Below are 17,756 nucleotides of genomic sequence, written 5' to 3'. Positions count from 1 at the left end.
AACGCATGCTTGGCACCACAGAACTGGTCTTTATGTACAACGCATGCTTGGCACCACAGAACTGGTCTTTATGTACAACGCATGCTTGGCACCACAGAACTGGTCTTTATGTACAACGCATGCTTGGCACGACAGAACTGGTCTTTATGTACAACGCATGCTTGGCACCACAGAACTGGTCTTTATGTACAACGCATGCTTGGCACCACAGAACTGGTCTTTATGTACAACGCATGCTTGGCACGACAGAACTGGTCTTTATGTACAACGCATGCTTGGCACCACAGAACTGGTCTTTATGTACAACGCATGCTTGGCACCACAGAACTGGTCTTTATGTACAACACATGCTTGGCACCACAGAACTGGTCTTTATGTACAACGCATGCTTGGCACCACAGAACTGGTCTTTATGTACAACGCATGCTTGGCACCACAGAACTGGTCTTTATGTACAACGCATGCTTGGCACCACAGAACTGGTCTTTATGTACAACGCTTGCTTGGCACCACAGAACTGGTCTTTATGTACAACACATGCTTGGCACCACAGAACTGGTCTTTATGTACAACGCATGCTTGGCACCACAGAACTGGTCTTTATGTACAACGCATGCTTGGCACCACAGAACTGGTCTTTATGTACAACACATGCTTGGCACCACAGAACTGGTCTTTATGTACAACGCATGCTTGGCACCACAGAACTGGTCTTTATGTACAACACATGCTTGGCACGACAGAACTGGTCTTTATGCAGAAAATCTACATTGTCAAGTTATGGCCACGATCGTCATTTTGCACGTTAGAGCTGTATGTGTGACCGAGATTTTTATTCAAGAATATTATATAAATATACCAAATAAATGTAATTCTTCTGTAGCCTGCCATAGTCCTTCTCTTCCCTTTCAGTGAAGGGATGGGGCAGAGGTGTGACGGTAGATATGGGCACCAATACTGCAGACACCCTGAGTCAACTTTCAGCAAAGGCCGTACCAAAGCTTTTACCGTCTGTTACTCTGTCAAGTGACGCCCATATCATTAACAAGTACTCTTAGGCTAGGTACACACTGGCCCGATGATTGCACGAAAAACCTCCAATCAGCCGACATCTGACCGTTTGGTCAGACATCGTGTGAGTGTGTTTAGTGACACGATGATCTAAAGTCGTCCCAAAGTACCAATCCACGTTTCATTTGGTTGGTTGTACTGTTTAATATTTTCCGACCAATCATGTAGTGTGTATGCCCTCATGCTCACGATCTCCATAGAGTTTACAGAGTCGGGCTCTTTTCAGCCGATGCTAGCGTTGAATGTCCCGGTGAATAAATGTAGAGAGTGCTGAAGAAGGAATAATTCATTTGTTCGTTCTGAGACAGACTGTTTAGTTTCAGTCACGAAATTCGTTAGGACATGTGGATAGCTATAACAAGGCGGTTTTAATCAGTGTGACAATGTGACAATAATGAATGAATGACTATTGTGCTATAATTCTCCAAAGTCTAGAGGACCAGATGAAGAGCACAGATCTGAAGGTAAATCATGTCAGTGTGTATACATGAATCGTCAGACTGATCGGACCTTCAGTAGTAGGTACAATCACTTGAGATAACACGTCGGTCGGAAAATTCTTCAGAGTGTACCTAGCCTTATAAATTATATACACCGATCAGCCACTATAACACTAACACTATAACCACCTGCCTAATATTGTGTACGTCTCCCTTGTGCCGCTAAAACAGCTCTGATCCATCGAGGCATGGACTCCACAAGACCTCTGAAGGTGTCTAAGATATCTGCCACCAAGACGTTAGCAGCAGATCCTTTAAGTCCTGTAAGTAGTGAGGTGAGACTTCCATGGCTTGGACTTCTTTTTCCAGCACATCCCACAGATGCTCAATGGGATTGAGATCTGGGGAATTTGGAGGCCAAGTCAAGACCTTGAATTCTTTGTCATGACTCTGTGATTGACCTGGAGGCAAAGTCCAACTGGTGACTTCCTCCAGCCTATGTCGCAAATATGCAATTTAAGACAGGCTCTTATTTTACGCAGAGACCTATTCGCTAGGTGCCAAACCATCCAGGAACTTCATGTAGACAGCATGAGAACTAGTCTGGTGACACTTACAAGCAACAAATGAAAAGCAATCACATCCATTTTCTTTGTTCCTTTAGATTGTCAGCTCATGTGTCCTTTTCATTGGCTGCTTTTACGGCTGCATAAATACATTAGAGGGATTTTCTGATTCCTGCCTCCCAGCTTCTGCAACAATAACGCACATGTCCATTTCATTTTGTTCAGCTGTCAGTGGTTCGCTTTGCAAGTCAATAAATCCTAACTCAATTTTACTCCCGTGTACAACCTGACATAGATTTTCAGTTACACGGTAGGTCTAATCCCTGGGCTCTGTGCAGCCGTGAGATGTAATGGTAACCCTGAGTGTTAGTGCTTTCCGGCTGCTGACCCAGGTAGAGGGATCTGAGCGTGTGGGACATCAATGTATAAAGGAGCTGTCCATGCCTCTGTTAGAACTGTTAGAGGCATCCGTAATGAATAAAGAAATTCAGACGGAATGATTTGTACAGTGATATTGGCAGGAAAAAGCAGCCTGGCCTACGTCCCAGTCATGTCTCTCCATGACCCACAGCTTACCATGTAAACCTTGCAGGAAAACAAATCCAGGTCTTCAGTGGGCAGTGTGACGGGCCAAGTACCGTAAATTTCCACCGTGGCAGCATACAAACACAATTATATAGGACGACTGTGACCGGGGTTTTTATATTCTTCCACTGAAGAGGGCCTTGTGTTTTAACTTGTGATAAAATGCAGGAATCCACATATAGAATTGTATACATGCACAAATCATTCTCCTCGCTAATAACTCTAAAAGGCAAACTAAAAAATGAATTCTCAAATGTTTTGATACCTTGGAATGTTGATCTCACAACTGTAAGATAGGGGCCTATTTATCAAACTTTAACTTATTGGCGTGAAAAGTTTATTAGACGTATATATGTATGTATGTATGTCTGTCTGTCTGTGTGTGTGTTAGGAAATTTAGACTGTAAGCCCCAATGGGGCAGGGACTGATGTGAGTGAGTTCTCTGTGCAGCGCTGCGGAATTAGTGGCGCTATGTAAATAAATGATGATGATGATATATGCATTGACCCGGATTATATTTAGAAATATTATTGCGGTCAGACAAACAGGTCTAACAGAGGCATGGATAGACTGTGGCACGATTTGTGACCTAACAAGTCTCAATATTGAAATCGGAAGTGTTGAGAACTATGGAACATTGAACGTTCTTGCAAAATGCTCTGTCCCCATAATTATCACTTATTTTCCTCTTGTGGTAACACAAAATTAACTTGCTAATAGATACTTTAAGAAAACTGCCAGTCTCATCACCAGTAACTGACATACAAAAATACAAGTGAAGTTTGGGAGCCAGTGAAATGGGTCATTTTCTTAGTCTGTCTGTCCTAATACACTTTCTATCTGATGATTGGGACTGACAACACTCTGGGGCAGAATTACTAAACTGCGGGTTTGAAAAAGTGGAGATGTTGCCTATAGCAACCAATCAGATTCTAGCTGTCATTTTGTAGAATGTACTAAATAAATGATAACTGGAATCTGATTGGTTACTATAGGCAACATCTCCACTTTTTCAAACACGCAGTTTAGTAAATCTAGCCCAAAATGTTAAGGTTTCCATACGCGTATGTTGGGGCCAAATAGAACATTTACCAGAGAACATGGCGTTAGCCCTTGATAGATGGCAGGAATCCCATTTTTCGCCCGAAAAAGGGCTTTTCTCTATCGGATAAATAGTCCCCTAGGAATCTCTTATATCGTAGCCATTTGTATTTGAGCGATGCTTTCCCATTAAATAACCATAGCATGTCTTCTCCCTCTGTAAGATTAGCCATCAATTAGAAGATGAATAGTTGCTAACTTGCTATTAAAGCTGATCTGTAAATGACAGCAGACTTTATCGGCTGACTGATGGATATGCCGAATACCATTTCCTAAACCAACTCCTGCGTTTCCCCGGCTGCTTTATCTATAATAATGGTTCAGCTGATAAACTGATCAGCTGTGCTTATAGCTCTCATTGGCTTTCTCCTCACATTTATTTTGTATCTCCTGCTGATGGGTCTATTCTCTCCCTCCTCTCCTGGGTGATATAATCACATCTATCCAAGTTAATACAGGGTGTTTCACAGGCCTCTCAGCCGTGACTGCCTCCCCCACCCCTCGGATAAATGACGGATATCCAGTGAGTTTTCAGCATATGCTGTTGTCTTCTGAGCATATTGTATTCTTGAGGAACATGTGGAGGGGTGGACACTGAATATTTACCTAACAAATGGTGCAACTGCGCTCTCTGTGTAATAACAAAATTGTGTAGAGATTTGTGAATATTGATATCAGTAATTTTATTATTGAACGTATAAAACGTTCAATAAAACATAACACCAATTGCCATATGAGCTCATATGGTCCAAAAACTATTTGTCCAAATGACACAAACACCTGTGCAAATATAAATCAGACAAACAAACCCCTAATACATGTACTGTAATATGTTAACTACTTCAATGCTTCTATTTAGTCAGTGGCCAGTTGACTCAAAGGGGGGTATTCAATTGACCGCAAGTTATTTTTTAACACTGTGTTAAATCATTTTAACGCGGTTTTACTTAGTTAACTTTACCCGCTATTGAATTCAATTTTTAACACACCATTATTTTTGCTCAAACAGTCCTATCGCACTCAAGTGGAAGATCTATTGAAGGTATAGGGTGTGCGAGAGTCAGCCGCGTTAAAAGCTATTGCATTTTTTTTTAACGCGGCGCGTTAAACAGGCCAATATGCTGTTTTATCTCGCACCTCTTTGGGGTGTGCTAAAAATAAATAACCTAAGAAAACTATTTGAAATCATGTAATAATGAAAAAAAGAAGATAAACTATGTTTATCAGTAATGAATAACATGAAAAAATTCATTTTATTTTAAAAAAAGAAAAAAAAAACACAAAAATCACTAATTAATTATATTTATGTATGTTTTTTTGTAGTAATATGTAAGTACTAATGTGTTTTTGACATGGTATAGATGATTCTATAGTAAAAAATAGTCAAATAAAAAAATATGCTAAAAGAAAGTACTGTATGTAGATATTATAAAATAAAAAGGTTGTGTAATGCAATCTAATGTATACAAATGTATGCCAATCCTTTTTATATATATATATATATATATATATATATATATATATATATATATACATGACCGCGTTAAACCCTCCCCTTCACTCCCCTAAAAATTTGCAAGCACCAATTATTATCGTGTGGGGGCAGCATTACCTGTTTTTCAATTGAATTGCACTATTTTTTACACGGGGTTAGCTAAAAACGGTCGCGCCAGTGGGTCAAAACGCAGGGAATTTTTTATTTTTGTTAACCCGGCGGAAAAATGAAAAACTTGTGGTCAATTGAATTCCCCCCAAAGCTTGGGTTTTCAAGTTAAATCCTTAATTGTTTCCAAATGTTGAATATTAATCCATGGAAAAATGTTCTTCCACATTGCTAGCAAAATTATGATTCTGTAGAATACCCTGTACTATGAGTGCAACGTGAAGGGAACAAAAACCCTATAGTGAATGCACAGAGTTCTGTTTGTTAATATAGTACAGAATGGGTTGGGAAACAACATATCTCTGTGTACTTGTTAAGTTGTTCAATGTGCCAAAGTTGTAAAGAAATTGATCAGTCTCAAAAGGTAGTTATCTGACAGTCTGAGATTGTAAACAGGCTTTTTGTTAGAGGAGAAGATATTATTCACATACGATCCTCCGTGCCAACAATTGCTGTGTTCAACTAATAGCAAGGTAACACTAACTTACACTCCTCAGCAGCCTTGGGCTATAATCATACTCAGCGCTGATTTTTTTTTTGGGTTAGATATTATTTACAATGAATATTTACCTGCAGCGTGCTTAGTTCGGGTGTCTGGGTGCGTTTACGATCTTACACAAGCCCCCAGTGTGGCACAATTTGTAGAAAATTAAAATGGCAAATATACCTTTTAAAGTGTCAGTACATATTTAGAATGCTGCAGCCAATTACAGCACAAGTGTTATAGCCATTGCAGTAGTGATAATGTTATGCTCTTGTTTCCCCCGCTTATTTACCATCGCAATGACAATATCTGTACAAATAATATACAGAGAGTAATAATAGCCTGTGTTAAATTAATTCATGGGGGTTTTGACATTAAGTAATTCAGCTTACATGTTGCAAATGGAAAATAATTGGTCGAGAGAGGAGCAGAACATTGTGGCACTATGGAAATTGGACATATTGTAAGTTTTAGCGTGACCTAGCTGTGTAGTGCAAGATGTATCTAAAGGCGGACCGAGGTTTAAACCTCCATCTGTCTATGAATGCAAGAAAAAGGTAATTGATTTACACTTGTATTGTGGTAGGTTCATATGTCTACAGTCGCTCAGATCAGTAGTACTGAATGGACTTTAAAATCTAAAAAAAGCAACTGCACTACATTATTAATAAAATGCAGAGGAAGTTGGAAATGTTTTTCAAAGGTTGCATGTCATCTCCTCTAGCCTAAAGACATGTACAAACCTCCATTACATGCCATACGTGTCCTGCTTTTGCTTTGAGAAAGTCTGCGTTACAGGGACGAAACAAGTCAGCTGGTGTTAGTGGAGAAAAATTTGATGAATGACAGGAGATCGTGTTCAGCATTTTAATTGCTCCAATGAATAAGATTGTGCAGGACTTTTAATGTTTTTTTTTTGTCTTTGGTACCTTTTGATCTGACAGTGGCGAACAGTGTGTTATCCGGAGGAGAACTAATCCCAGCACTGTGAGAAGGTGGACAGTTATTAGCGGCGTTTACATAAGATTAGCGCCGTATTGCTATATCTGTTTTTTTAGTTTTGTCAGTTATTAGCGGCGTTTAGCCGCTCATGTGACTAAGTCACCTGACCTCACGCTACTGACGAGAGGACTGAGACAAAGTATACAGAGATTGCGACTTTCATAAGTCCAGAGGAGAACAGTGTGGCAAGAAGTGCCATCAGTTACACATGCTGTTCTAAGGTACCGGTACCGTTTCCTATAAAGACATTGGGCCTGATTCATTAGTGATCTTATCTTGTGCAAAAGTTAAGATGCTTATTTGTAAGAAGAAACGGGGAGATAAGAGTGAAGTTAAGATGGATTTTCATCTTAACTTAAGAAATTCTTCACTTAAGCTGGGTACACACTACAGAAATTTCAACCAACTTTTTATGCCGAGCGATTTTACATGCGACCGATGGTCCGATCGCTCGGTCCATGGACTGCATACACAGTAGCCTTGTCTAGGACGATAAAAGGAAGAGCGGACGTCCCTTTAGCGACTTTTTAAAGCCATGTTGTCGTGAGCAATGACTGTAATTTCGTACTCCCTGTTGTGGATCGGTCGGACGTTTATACACTACACAACGGGAACGAGATTGGAACGAAAATATTAAACGGTACGACCAACCAAATGAGGCGATAATCGTCCATTTGGGCAGACTTTCGACCATCGTGTCACTGCACACACTGACCCGACTTTTGAACGAGTGGTCGTATGTCGGCTGATTGAGCCGATTATTGGATGAAAACCGTGTAGTGTGTACCCAGCTTTACGCAGTGGATTTTGCTTCTTATCTCCCTTTTCTGAGCATGCACAGAGTGGATTTGCTTAAGATAAGCAACAAACGGCAGATAAGATCACTAATGAATCAGGCCTATTGTGTTTGGATTGTTTTGGAACGCATTTGAGGCTGATTATCCCGATTTTTTAAATAATACAGATGAGAAGACTCTAAATTAATAGAGCTGAAGATAACTATTTGGAGGGGTTTTTTTGTAGCTCATTTTGGTGCTTCCCTGTTTACTTTCATATGACTGTTTTGGAATTGAAATCAATGAATACAGATTTTTTTCTGCAGGGGGACGCCCCTTTAGAATTTCTCCAAGGGGTAAATGTATGAACATGCTGAACACGCGGGTGTTGAAGAACCCGCATGTTCATACATTTACCCCCAAGAGTCTATGTGGTTTTATTAGTTATATTTTTGCATTGCATTTATGTATGTGTTTTATTTATATATTTTTCTATAAAATTATTTTCAAACTTATTTTATGTATTATTTGTACAGAGGGATTCTAGAGAGCTCTTCAAAGTTTTAGAATTTTATTATTTATGGTAGGAGGTTGTGGTGGACTTCCTTTTTGCAGCAGCCAGGGTTTCCCTCATTATTGGTATTATATTGTATCATTAGTGTGGTATTATATAATTTTTTTTTGATTATCATCCTTGCCTCTTTGCGCCTAGTGATTTACCATATATACTCGAGTATAAGCCGACCCGAATATAAGCCGAGGCACCTAATTTTACCACAAAAAAATGGGAAAACTTATTGTCTCGAGTATAAGCCGAGGGGGGGCTTTTTCAGCATAAAAAATGTGCTGAAAAACTCAGCTTATACACGAGTATATACGGTAGTTAGATACCAAAGGTCGCATGTCATCTCCTCTAGCCATAAGACACGTACTAGCCTTCATTACATGCCATAAGTGTCCCGCTTTTGTCACTTAAAATGTTGAGTCGCTTATAAGGGACAACAAAGAAACATTACCATTTATAATACTGGAGAAGCCAGACTGTTGCTGAGTTCTAGAATGGCGTATGAAACATCGACGTTCCAATCATTGATACATTTCCCCCAGATTATATCCTCCTAACTCATAGAATTACAGGGGTTCCGTTTGTTTAACTCTTAGGATTCCATAGATACTCTTATACCCCAGAGCTGGACGTGGTGCACACTTATCGCATAATGACCAGGGTGACTTTTATTCTGACTGACATTCATCCTTTGTACCAATTGAAGGTGATTGGACGGCTATAGCAAGTGACACCTATCTTCAAATGTTGGTGCTGTTGAACATTCATTGGGTGCAGTCACGAGGACAATGAGAGGGGTGATGGTATCTGTTCTACAGTGATGTTCCTGCCCACTGTTCTACTAGATGGGGCGAGAGAATCCTTAGGGTACATTTCTTTCTCAGTGCGCATCTCCTTTAAATACCATCTCTAACTAATGGGCAACCAATGCCCTCCGTCACGTCACATAAATAGCGCCAATACTTGCAGTAATTCTGAATTTCACACGTTTCAGTGTATGCACTAGCTTATTGCTCTTCACTGTAAAGACAGAGGATTTAGCAGGTGCTGCTGTCACCACCAAGTTTAAGGACTGTGTCTGCGGTTTGCAGGGCAGGGAGAAGGACTAAGCAGAAGTGGAAAGAGTGCAAGTAATAATCTAAGTAGTACACACACAAACTTAATGTCCTGTTATAGAGCTGTCAAGAGTTCAATTCCCGACCATGGCCTTATCTGTGAGGAGTTTGTATGTTCTCCCTGTGTTTGCATGGGTTTCCTCCGGGTGCTCGGGTTTCCTCCCACACTCCAAAAACATACTGGTAGGTTAATTGGCTGGTATCAAAAATTGACCCTAGTCTCTCTCTCTGTCTGTGTCTGTGTATGTTATGGAATTTAGACTGTAATCTCCAATGGGGCATGGACTGATCTGAATGAGTTCTCTGTACAGCGCTGCGGAATCAGTGGCGCTATATAAATAAATGGTGATGATGATGATGATGATAGAGCAAACCACATGCGGACCACCAGTTTTCTGCTTTTTCAATTCATTTATGGTGGTCCGCACACCTGAAAACACGGTAGCCCCACAACACTTAATAAAAAACAAACAAAAACAAACTTACATATGTTTGCAGTAAGAGTAACCACAGTTTTAATGAACATTGTTTTGAGTTGAATGTGTTCTTGCAGACACTAAGGATATTCTACAGAGGACTTGATTTGAGAAGTTTGTCTGTTCTTCTTTATCAAGTGTCAATTTCACCTCTGAGAGAAGTTCAATATGTTAAAGTGATAGGACACTCTGGGCCTCATTTAGAGGCATAGATCTGAGCGTATACTTGTGGCTGCATACACTGAAGAGACAGAACGGGGGCAAGCAGGCATAAGTTGAGTATAGTATGTAAGTGTAGCACGTCCTGAACATGCCACCTAATAAGACTTGTTTGCATTCCAGGGGGTAAATGTATCAAGCTGAGAGTTTTCTGGCGGGTTTGAAAAACCAATCAGATTCTAGCTATCATTTAGATAGTACATTCTACAAAATGATAGCTAGAATCTGATTGGTTGCTATAGGCAACATCTCCACTTTTCAAACCCGCCGGAGAACTCTCAGCTTGATACATTTACCCCCAGATATGCTTCTTAGGAAGACTATCTTTTGTTGGAACTTTACGCCGGGTGTAAAGATGTTGATGATAATGATGGACGACCGGAAGCACTTTCCGGTCGCTTCTGATTGGCTGTTTGTGTAATGACCCCTCCAGCAAATAATAGTTCATTCATTAGTGTCGCTGCTACATTATGTGAAGTTGTGGATGCGTAATCTGATTTCTGATTGGCCAGTTAGATTCCTGCACGGTACTGAACAATGGATGTGGGAGCGTTAGCATTTAATTACATTCTATATGGAAAATGCGTCTTTCACACTTATTAACAACACTGTCAAGAGACTGTTCTCACTCGTGTATACATCAGTACATCACATTATGTACAAATAAATTAATGTGAACTTTGGCTTTTATAACGAACACTGTGAAGCAACATATCTACGCTGTTGTGGGTAGTAAGTATACACAGTTATACGTGATAGTCTGTATGTATATGGTAGGGAATTTAGACTGTAAGCTCTGTGGGGCAGGGATGTGAGTGACAAATATTCTCAGTACTTTGTTGCGGAATCGGTGGAGCTATGTAAGTAATTGAGGATGATACGTCTGAATGTAGTTTTTCAAGTAGTTATTGTGGGTTTTTATAGTCTGCTTTTAATGAGAACGGAATACAGCTTTGATTATTACAGTTTATTACGGAATATAGGCTGCTCTGAGATATCCTGCTCTACTGCCCTGTCTTTCTAAAAACGAAAACGTGCTTTAGTTTAAATGATGCGTTTTCATGTGTTGCGCTTTTGACCAGGAAATCTTTTGTGCTGGTACCACACAGAAATATGGCATGCTGCATTCTAAATTCTGAAAAGCAGCATTAACCATTTGGGATGTACTGCTGGCAGTGGCACCTTCCACTCTCATTTGCCCTTTTTATATTTTTAAATGCGCCTTTCGCGTATTTATTACTGAGTGAAAAGCACAATCAGGGCGGACAGATGAGCCCTAAAGTAGAAAGTTATAATTATCATAATTTGTTTTTAATCACTCTGCATATATAAACACATCTAGCATCAACACCACTAGTGGAACAGCGCCCCCCAATGGCCAAATTATCCTTAAAAATCATCCAATCCTTTCATTTAGAACAGATCATCTGCATTCTATACAGTGTTATGCTACCAGATGTCCCCAAGTAGTCAGGTTCTTTAACAAGCAATAATGTTCTCTCAGTCTTATAAAACACTCTGCTTGTAGTCAATAAAAAGCAATATATTCTTCTCAATAAGTTATTTTACAATATAACATCCCTTTATAAAGCGGATTGTGTGGGACCTATGGCACCTTTATAGCTTATAATTTTTTTGTTGGCTTTGATACTACGATCTGTGCCACATTGCTTTAGCTGAGTTCAGCCTTTGCTCAGACATGATTAATGAGGCAATATATTGCAGAATGCAGCACACACATCCTAGCCTCGGAACAGCTGCGCCCAGGAAAAAGTGGGACCGTAGCCCAATCCAGCAGCGTCTCCGTGGAATAGCCAAACTCTTTTAGTTTCTGAGGCGGCTTATTCATCTGTAAACCCATTGGAAAAACAAAGTAAATGAGACCCCAGTTTACATTGCTTAGAGTGAAAAAAACAAAAACATAATTTAGATAACTTCTCCTGGATCGCTGCCGCCATCACAACACCGTTATACTCCAGTCATCAGGGCTTACTGTCACTGTCCTGCGGCCGAAACAGTGCCGTTCAGCTAAGCGCTTTCCCCACTTTGCCTGCTCTTCCATGTAAAAGCACAGCATTGTAACTCTCTGGGAGCGATAGACTGGCTGGCTAAGGTCACATTTAATGAGGTGCGTATTAAGGTTAATTGGAAAATTAGCAATCCAACTTGCAGAAGACCCAGACTTTCTTGGGAATTAGCCTAATCACCTGTCAGACTTGTATACTGTGTTTATAGTCTTAGGCTGAGTGTGATCTGCCCACCTCGGCAATTACAGTTTATATACCATGTAAACGCTGCTTTGCTGTGGGAATACTCCCAACAATTATACAGCGCACGCTGTTTATTCTGGGCTGGAGAGCGATGCACAGGAATAGGTTAACTCTTACGCTGCCCACTTTCTGCACAATTTGTCTGCCTGCCTTGCTGGGATTGGTCGGATGGAATTTGAATCGATCCGTCAGGGGGTAGAATCCTGTCTGCCTGTGGGTTCATTGACCATTGGCCACCATTCCATGGTTTGATTGTTCTGCTTGTCTGATGGATGACCAAATAAGCGCAATTTTTCCACGGTGTCTGTGGCCAAATTTAGAGCAGATCGGAGATCTCACAGAACAAGCAGATCATGAAAGTTCCCATGGGTGTGTGATGTTTCAGAAGTGTTGGACTTAGGTCAGAGAACCATTTTCAAAAGTGTGACCAGTGGATAAGCAGAAGATGAAGTACTCTGAGGCTAGCTAACAACCGGTAGGTAATGAAAGCATTGACATATTAAAAGCACAATAGATTATTTCATACTTGCCAACCTTACCTTGTTGGCTTCAGGGAGATCCCGGGGGAGGTGGGCGTGCGGGAGCGGGGCTTGACTACGCTAAGATTACGCAATATTTGCGTCACTAAGCCCCTCCCGCCACCACTTATCTATTGCGGGGGCGAGAATCGGGAGGTTACCCTGCTTCCTGGGAGGTCTCCCAGAATGCGGGAGTCTCCCATACATTCCGGGAAAGTAGGCACCTATGCGTTAAAGAAAAGCAGCTAATGAATCTCTAGAGACTGAAGTGTCTTTTACATTTCTGTCTCCATTACTGAAGTCATGTTGTCTTATCTGTCAGTCTTTGATTAAATCTTAGTCTCCATGAAAATGGCCACCTCCATAGGCATCAATACAGGTACATAGGACACAATTTCTGAACAGTGTCATCATGCCACAGATGGTGAAGCCAACCACGTCTTGTACTGGCTCAGCATCAGGGAGAATGCCAGACTCTTCAGGGAGTGAGGGAGATCACCCCTATTTCAGGGAGTCTCCCTGACATTCAGGGAGAGTTGGCAAGTATGGAATATTTAAGCTTACACCTGTTTTATGTTTATCAAGTTGCACTGAGAGGAGCTTCACCAATATGTAGCCAATCTGAGCAGTAACAGCAGCACAGAGTAATAATGTAAGGCTTCTGTCAAATTTACGCAGGATGATTGTGGTGTCAAATGAACCTATTAACAGATTGATTGGAACAACCTAATGTCACCAAGCCCCGCCTTCATCCTCTTCAGTTAGTGAAGTGGGTTGGATCCACGAAATTCGGAAGTGTCCAGGACTTTCTGTGAGAGTAGGCAAGTCTGCAGAGTTCCTTAAATAGAGCTGGGGCGTGAAATATCAATTTAATTCTTTCCTCTGGTTCTACCAATTTAGAGTTGAAGATCCTGTGACTAGAAACCCAGTAGAAGAAAGAACAGGACAGGAATTGAGAAGGAAGGAAGTTTGTTTAAAATGATGAATGGAATCCAAATTGCTGCTATGAAAAGTTGAAACGTTAACAGATATACACATTTGTTTTTAAGGAATTTGAGATAGTTACAAAAATAATCTTTGTCTCGGCTCCAATCGCTTATACGCAGTCATAATCCTCTTCTGAGGATTATACCCTGTTTATTGGTGCTCAGCCAGTGGACAGGACTACAAAGGCTCAATATGAAGCTGTTGGGAGGAGGTGGGGGGGGGAAACAGAAGGAACGTCCAACTGTTTCCTCGCTGAGGCCTACCTCACTTAACAAAAGCCTCTTTTTGATGCATTAATGTATTGTAGATTCCAACCTGTAATATCATTTTGTGTTTAGTGGTTTTATAGCGGTGTTCTGAAAATATAACCAACGCGTTTCTTGGAGTGCAAAAAAAGGGCATCTATCTATTGCTATAGAGCACATTGCGGGGGGTTGTATTCAATTTGTGTTCCCTATTATTTTGTATATAATATATTAATTTATTTAAAATTATATTAAATGTGGATCCACAGTGGGTGCTATAGTTTGAGCTACTGTATGACATTCTTGTCCTGTCATTCGTTATCATAAAAAATTATACATTTTGTTGACATAAACAATTACCATTACAATTTATGTACGGTAAGTATTGCTCTGGTACAGTATGTGTACACATTCATATGATATATTTTTTTCTTGTTTTCCAGAATAAAGTGTTGAACGTGGATGGTGTTAAAGTGAAGTTGCAGGTAAGATTATGTGTATATGTGCCTATATATATATATATATATATATATATAAATATATATATATATATATATATATATATATATATAACCCTATATATGCCTTTTTTTAAATTTGCTAAAACATTACACACAATGGGCCCGATTCATTAAGGAAAGTTAAGCAAAAGTAATTAAGTAAGGTAAAACCATGTTGCATTGGAGGGGGAGGTAAATTTAAAATGTGATGGCAGATTTATAGTTGCGGTAGGGCATGTCCTAGATCAACTTTACATTTCATTGTACTAATAAAGCTATCAAGTATTTGTGTGCTACATGACAATACAGCCAGTATTTTTCTTATGTGCAAAATAATAAACTCATTTACACCCCTTGCATTGTAACATGGTTTTGTCCAGGAAACTTAAGTAAGAAAACTTACTCAATTTTTTGCTTAACTTTCCCTAATAATTAATCAGGCCCAATATAAGATAGTGACATCATTAGGTCCTGGTGAATTGAACAGGTGCCTTCTTATGAATCAGGCCACAAAATGGCTACCTCCACTGTGCGCAGATGATGGATCCACTTAAACACTGTGGAATCGGCTACTTTATGACCCCATCCTAATTTTCATGACCACAACCTATCTATAGTATTGATATGTAAGTTTTTAAGTGCACCTGTCAAATAAAATAGACTCATCACCTACATACAGTAGCGGCAGCCATTTTGTGGGCTGAATCAATATCCATGACGATGTGCCGGCACCATTGTAGTGTATGTGAGGTTCTCAGTATGTGTGTACACGTTATTTACACGTTATGCTCCGTGTTCTTCTTCTTACAGATCTGGGACACTGCCGGCCAGGAGAGATTCCGCAGCGTTACTCACGCGTACTACAGAGATGCACACGGTGAGCAGCTCAAACTGGACGCACGAGTATCCTTCCATTAGACGTTATATGTACACAAATTATTATTCAAGCAAACACTGTTGTCAAACCTCATTTTTATGCAGAAGATATAGGAGCATTACAAAAGCATGTAGGAACAATATGACAGGCACAATTATGTTTTATTTAATTGCATTTGTGAGCAATTCTTTATATTCTGACAGCTTTGTAGTTTCTGATTGACATTGAGTACACACAATTACCAGAACAGCAGGCAGTGCTCTGGTGACGTCTATGTACGTCTGCCACAAACCCCCCACATGCCCAACCGTTAGAGGTTTAGTATTTAGCCGTAATAATTACTATTGATCCCTCTGTGTTAGTGGTTACGCCAATCTTACTCTAACCCTTTACTGAGCAGTATGTACAGACCATGAATGAGAGCCATTTCTGGCCAGTGGTCTAGGTCCTTCAGACCACAGTCCATTATCATTAGTAGGTATGAGATTCACATACCGTATTATACGGACAGCTGTGTCTCTTATTCTGCAGCCAGATTAGAGACCCGTCTCCATCCTTCTGTTTCTGTGTTGGTTCGAGGGATGGAGGAAGATGAGTTCTAAAACAAACAGAAACAAGAAGTAGAATGTGTCTTCACAGGGGCAAACGCAGGATTTGTAGAGGGGGGTTTCCACTCCGCGCCACCAGTGGGCGTGACCAGCGTGCATGGGGGCGTGGCTATAATATAGGACAGTGCTTGGCTGCTCTCCAACTCTTCCTGTCCCTATAATATACATAGGCAATGCTGCGTGCACTACTGTTAGGTACACGCAGCTCTCCCATTTCAAGCAGAGCCGAGTGAAGCGGGAGCAGGGTCCAGCCACCTCAACTGCACAGTGCCCCAGGCTTGGAGGGGGGTTTCCAGGCACTAGAAATCCCCCTTAGTTTTCCTATGCTTCGTGTAGAGTGTATTCGACACCACAATCTTCCCACGTCAGTTGTACAGGACTACTCTGTGCTGTTGGGGACTCTGCTTCTTTCACTATCTTAACTCTTAAGAACCTATTTATTAACAAGCGGCAATAACAATGATTTTTTTTTTTTTATTGCCGCCTCTCTGATCGATAAAAATCCTGTTGTCTCCGCAGTTTATTAGTAAAATCTCGCCAAGGCAGCTGAGCGATCCTCAGCTGCCTTGGCGTTACTGACCCGCAGTGGGAAGGGGTAACCTACAGCTTCGCCTGGCCAGTCTCAGAAGGTGTGATGGGGGCTGTTAGGAAACTAGTTTTCGGCAGTGCTCCGGCCTCCATAGATTGAAAGCCTCATATTTGAGGACTGCTTAGTTCACTAGCCACCAGTAAGTAGAGCTGGTTTCCTGAAATACTCTGTGCTGGTATGAGCATTCTGATGATTGGATTGGCTACATGCTCTTCTATCCCTCTCCACGTCAAAACTGGTTAAATAAACATATTTATTGAGGTATTTTTTTAAAAAAAGTTATATTACAACTTAGTGCAAAGCTAATCATGTTTTCATAGCTGCACATATATTCTGAATGTATGGTACATTTCCATAGCCCATCAGTATATTATATATCTGTAAGTATATGTGCGTCATTGCCCTGGCAGGCGAAGGGTTAATCTTGTCTTTATGTTTAACAGCTAAAGACAGCTGTTTAGACCTCTGCTTACATTATCTAACTTCCACTAGACAGATAAAAGCTATTTGCTGATTGGTTGCTGTGCTACAGTGGAAGTTTAGTGGCTCTCCAGGTATTGTGAAACTACAAGCCCCAGCATACTTTGACAGTACATAGCCAACCGATACCAGGCAGGGCATGCTGGGATTTGTAGTTTCACAACACCCGGAGAGCCACAAGTTGGCCAGTCCTGCCCTAAAACGTCAACAAGAGCAGCAGAACATGGTAGAGTTAGCGGTCTAGTATGTGATATGTGACGTACGTAGAGCCACATAGCTTATTTTTTGGAGCATTTCTGACTCCATTATATAGACCATTTCAAGGAGAAATTTGTATTTAGCATAGTTGCCAACTAGCCCTAATTTCCAAGGACAGTCCCAGGTTTCAAAGATTTGTCCCTGGTATTTCCCCCCCCTATTTTTCAATAATCTGCACAACAGAATCCCTCTTTTTCTGCATGTTTGATGCAATTTATACACCTAATATTAGTCCCTGGGGCTTAAACATTAAAATTTTTGGAAGAAAAGTATTTAAGATGCAAAAAAAAAAAGATGTTATAATGAAATTCATTAAATTGTCCTGATTGGTATTGTAGAGTGCAAGGTTCTCCGAGATAG

At 40.5% G+C, this 17,756-nt stretch overlaps 1 protein-coding gene and 1 long non-coding RNA gene across 2 annotated transcripts in view; one reads left to right on the top strand and one right to left on the bottom strand.

Moving 5' to 3' along the window:
* LOC142097465 (uncharacterized) overlaps positions 1–17,756 on the bottom strand; it is a 139,629-nt gene that overhangs the window by 81,149 nt on the left and 40,724 nt on the right. The window lies entirely within an intron of this gene.
* RAB26 (RAB26, member RAS oncogene family) overlaps positions 1–17,756 on the top strand; it is a 158,125-nt gene that overhangs the window by 103,842 nt on the left and 36,527 nt on the right. The window contains exons 3-4 of the mRNA XM_075179319.1: positions 14,528–14,569; positions 15,395–15,461. Of these exons, the coding sequence (XP_075035420.1) occupies positions 14,528–14,569; positions 15,395–15,461 (109 nt within the window). The remainder of the gene's footprint in view (positions 1–14,527; positions 14,570–15,394; positions 15,462–17,756) is intronic.

Source organism: Mixophyes fleayi, chromosome 7, assembly GCF_038048845.1.
Source record: "Mixophyes fleayi isolate aMixFle1 chromosome 7, aMixFle1.hap1, whole genome shotgun sequence".
Classification (NCBI taxonomy): Eukaryota; Metazoa; Chordata; class Amphibia; order Anura; family Limnodynastidae; genus Mixophyes; species Mixophyes fleayi.
The sequence above is the reverse complement of the archived record's forward strand: the minus strand, read 5'-3'. Positions and strand labels throughout refer to the sequence as shown.